This window comes from Anneissia japonica, unplaced genomic scaffold (assembly GCF_011630105.1).
Source record: "Anneissia japonica isolate Jap-2015-1 unplaced genomic scaffold, ASM1163010v1 scaffold287836_len1076198_cov165, whole genome shotgun sequence".
Lineage (NCBI taxonomy): Eukaryota > Metazoa > Echinodermata > Crinoidea > Comatulida > Comatulidae > Anneissia > Anneissia japonica.
This window is the reverse complement of record NW_022729021.1, coordinates 943,189-947,274: the sequence shown is the minus strand read 5'-3', so window position 1 is coordinate 947,274 and position 4,086 is coordinate 943,189. Positions and strand designations below refer to the sequence as shown.

The 4,086-nt window shown below is 34.5% G+C and overlaps 1 protein-coding gene across 1 annotated transcript in view; it reads right to left on the bottom strand.

Annotated features, from left to right (window-relative positions):
- Nucleotides 1-864: 864 nt before the first annotated feature.
- LOC117114582 overlaps nucleotides 865-4,086 on the bottom strand; it is a 21,591-nt gene continuing 18,369 nt past the window's right edge. The window contains exons 23-24 of the mRNA XM_033258258.1: nucleotides 3,290-3,570; nucleotides 865-2,833 (exon numbers count right to left, since the gene is read on the bottom strand). Of these exons, the coding sequence (XP_033114149.1) occupies nucleotides 2,517-2,833; nucleotides 3,290-3,570 (598 nt within the window). The 3' untranslated portion in view covers nucleotides 865-2,516. The remainder of the gene's footprint in view (nucleotides 2,834-3,289; nucleotides 3,571-4,086) is intronic.

Genomic DNA, 4,086 nt, shown 5'->3' with positions numbered 1-4,086 from the left:
ACATATGCAACATCTAATCGAGTCTCCTTGAGTTTTTCCTTTTTTTGAGCAACCAGTAATACAAATTTTTCCTGGTATATCGCATTTCTTCATATTTTCAGTCATTGTGATAGGATATCAGCTGCTACAGTTGTAGCCTTCAGCGAATGATTTTAAGCACACCGAGAAAACTTAGATCTACCAAGCGTCATGTAGCGAATCTAATAAGTATATATAAGGATATAAATAAAAATATAAAATTTCAAAACAAGTTAGAAAAGATAGAGTTTACTTAGTTGTTTCTCCGTTGATTGATTGTTGCAGTTCTTGTCGAAAATCCAATCAGGCTCATTATGACTCCATTTTTACCTTTATGATTTGGGAAATTGTAGGCTCTAGTGGTTTTTGGTCAGGACAGTGAGGAAGAATAATTAATTGACGGAAACCAGGACCATGGCATTTGAAAAAAGCAATCATTTTAACTGAGTCCAATTACAATAGGGAATACTTGTAAAGGGATGAAATTTAGCAAAACGTATCTGTAGACTATCAGGTATTATAACGTACGTAGGCTTTTTATTGCCTCTGCCAAGGAGGTTCATCACCCCTGCCTGATCACGCAAACATTAAGAAAATCATAAAAAGTGGAGTGGTTTAATAATATCTAAGGAAAGGTTAAAAGACAAGATCAAGGTCATGAATATTTGATTTTTCCCTCTTGAACATACCCTCGAACATAAAAGAATGTAATGGAATCGCCAATACACGATCCAGTGAGCACAGGGTGAGGTGCTCACAGAGTGACTGTTGTAGTTTTTTTTTTTATTTATATAGGGGCCTAAGTTAGTCAAACACACAACTTAAATAATGCGTCAATCATCAATCTATTATTTAAAATGGTTTTATTATAATATTAAGAAAATACAAAACATAATTGTAACTTATCCAATTGTTATGTATTGAGAATAACTAAAAAATTATAAAATGACATTAATTCCTCAGTATTGACAGAAAAAAAATACATTTAAATTATTTTCATTCCAACAGCTACCATGGTATAATTCTGATGTAATCTTCAGATTAACAGCACGATTGAAAGCCCCTGCCCTCAACTACAAGCTAGAACCACGGAGTTCTTAGTTTATTACTTTCACTTGTTAAAATACTGTCTAAATGTATTATTAATATTTAGCATCAGCAAGAGTGAGTGTCATTCCTGATGATGACATAATTAATGTCGAAATATTGAATCCCGACACGATGGCGTGCATTTCAATACTTGGAGTATGTATTATACTATCTTATCTGAGATTAATCAGTGGGCCTTTCGGTAAGTGTCAGCAATACACCGAGAAATCACAAAATGTTATAACATAATGACTCTGGTTAGGTTGTGACAGAAGGTGACGTTAACACAAACGTTGAGGAAACATTTTTTTTATAGTTATTTAGTTGGATACGTTACCGTATGTACTGTATATACGTATGGTGGTTCTAAACCGAACCAGAACATTATCATTCAAGACTATTGTTAACTTGACCGTCATTATTTTATATCATTTTTCAAATTATTCTATCAAAATTGTAACGGTGACAAACAATTATTAAAGCACTAAAATATTTCGGCGTAAAAAAACCCCAATGACGCTTTATCCCAAGACCAGCATCTGTGACCAATGATGAAAATTGATTTTTTTAAATGTATCTGTATTCTCCACATTGTAAGTCTAAATGATGTTTTTTATTTTTTTATTCGAATAGACGGTTACTATTGCCAAAGTTATAAGTGAAAGTATTAAGGCTTCTCCGTATTAAAGTATACGATACTGCTATATTCTTATGCAAATTACTAAGTTTAACAATGAATGACAGCAGGCCTACGGTAATTTTGGGTGTTTACATTTGGCAAGAAGACATATTTTCATGATACACACAGCACCTATTCCAAAATTCTCATTCTGACTCAATGAGTTGCAACAACATCATTTACTCTTATATAAATGAATACGCATACCGGTACGTTTCGGAATCATTAGAATTGTTTGACCTTTGAATTTGCTTAGCTAAAGTGTTTTAATTTGTGACCACAAGTGAGGATAATTGTTAGTCAATTCCCTTTTCGAAGAGGGTTATACTTTAAAGTAACCTGTATATGAAAAAAATCCTCTGGTTCTATGGAACCTCATTCAAATGTGATAGAGATCATAACAATTCAGTTTCACTGATAGGCAGACAATTAATTAATGCTTTTAATTAATACCTGACAATTTAAGGTTCTGCAATGTATGAACAATATTATTATGTATGTATGTTTATTAGCGAAAGAATTATTTCTCATTCTGGAAAACTAATAATAATTAAATATATTAAAATACACCGTCACCAAAGAAATTCAAATATTGTATTTCATGTTTATAGCTCAGCAAAGATTAGTCTACCTTCTTTATCTACCTTAAATTTTAGGAAATTTTTCCTTAGGATAAAGACTAGGATGTAAAAAGGAGAGCAAAGTTAAATTAATTTCTATTCAATAAAATTTATTCACACACTCTTGAATTTTTCTTTTGATCAATCCAGTTTATATACTCTGAAACCTTTACATAAACACCAGGAGCATTTGCCTTAGCACATCCATAACCCCATGACGTCACCCCATAGAGCGTCCAAACCCCGGCACGTTCGCAAACCAATGGTCCGCCACTGTCACCATCACACGAGTCGATTCCACCCTTCAGGTGACCTGCGCAAAACATCTTAGGCGTCAACTTATTGCCGTAAACATTCTGTTTCTTACATACAGATCGTGACAGTAATGGTATACGGGCTTCTTGAAGGATCTTTGGATAGTTTTTCCCTTGAAAATAATAACAAGAAATTAAGCGTTAACATTTACGATATAAGGGGCAATATACTTTTAAAAGCTGATTAAATTTAGGATTGTTGCCATGATGACAGTATTACTATTACTAATTGTAGTATTAATACTATAAGAGAGTATATTGGAAGTCTTCTACTTCATTTCAATGAAATCCGAAAGAGTACACAAATTACGCCATATCAGTACATATTAATACTAGTATTGACATGGAATCATTTAAAACAGTGGCACACATCCCACACGTGTTGTGGGAATGCGTCGTAAAAAAGTTTAGTCCTTAGATATAACTAATATTTAAGCAGGGTATCCATGATTAAAAGCACATTTAAAAACACTAGCACCCCCACCCTCTCTGTTTTCTCCCTAATCCTAACGTTAACAGCGGGAATACCACAGTCTTTCGAATCACTAATAGTTATGAAGTCACTATACCTGTATTTCCCCATCCTGATGTCCAGCAGACATGTCCAGCATCAAACTGCTCTGTTGCATTTGTTGGCCAAGGCAAGCAAGCTGGCATTACATACTGTCCGAATTGTGCACCACCGTTAGATTTACGTTTCAATTTCAGGACAGCGATGTCGTTATTCGTGGTGTCTGAATCGTACTTTGGATGAATGAAGAGACATTCGATATCAAACGTCTGTTCAGTTCCTTCGGTAGTACGTTGATCATGCTCCCCGAGTCGAACCTTAAACAAATCTTTTGAATACCTAGACAAATGGAAACACATTATGTAATGAGTATCTCTTTAATAAAATTAGGCTCCCAGCGGGAGCATGTGTCTACTGCCTTATACAGGAGTTTTCGTTTTTTAAATTTTATCTATATGTTCTTCAAAATGAAGATATGTGTATTATTGTAGTGTATCTGGATTTTTCATGAAAATTTTCTTTCATAACAATATTCTGTATAGGCCTACTATTATATTGCACTAAAAACACTTTTAAAATGAGTAACTCTCGTTATGTCGTTGATCACGAAGAATACTACCATGTTCTAGAAGGCGTCCTTCAAATGACAGTAAAAGGCGCTCGTGGCGAACGCGTGCTGCGTCTCTATAACGCGTGTTTAAAATTCGAACGCAATTTAGTTCGAGTTCCGAACGCTATTCGATTGCCAATAGAGCGCCCCCTACCTCGTGGTAGTATCAAAGATCTTCTAAACACAAGATAGCGTTCTCCGCGATTTACGCGTAACAAATAGAAGCGTCGGTCAAGGTTCAAAAG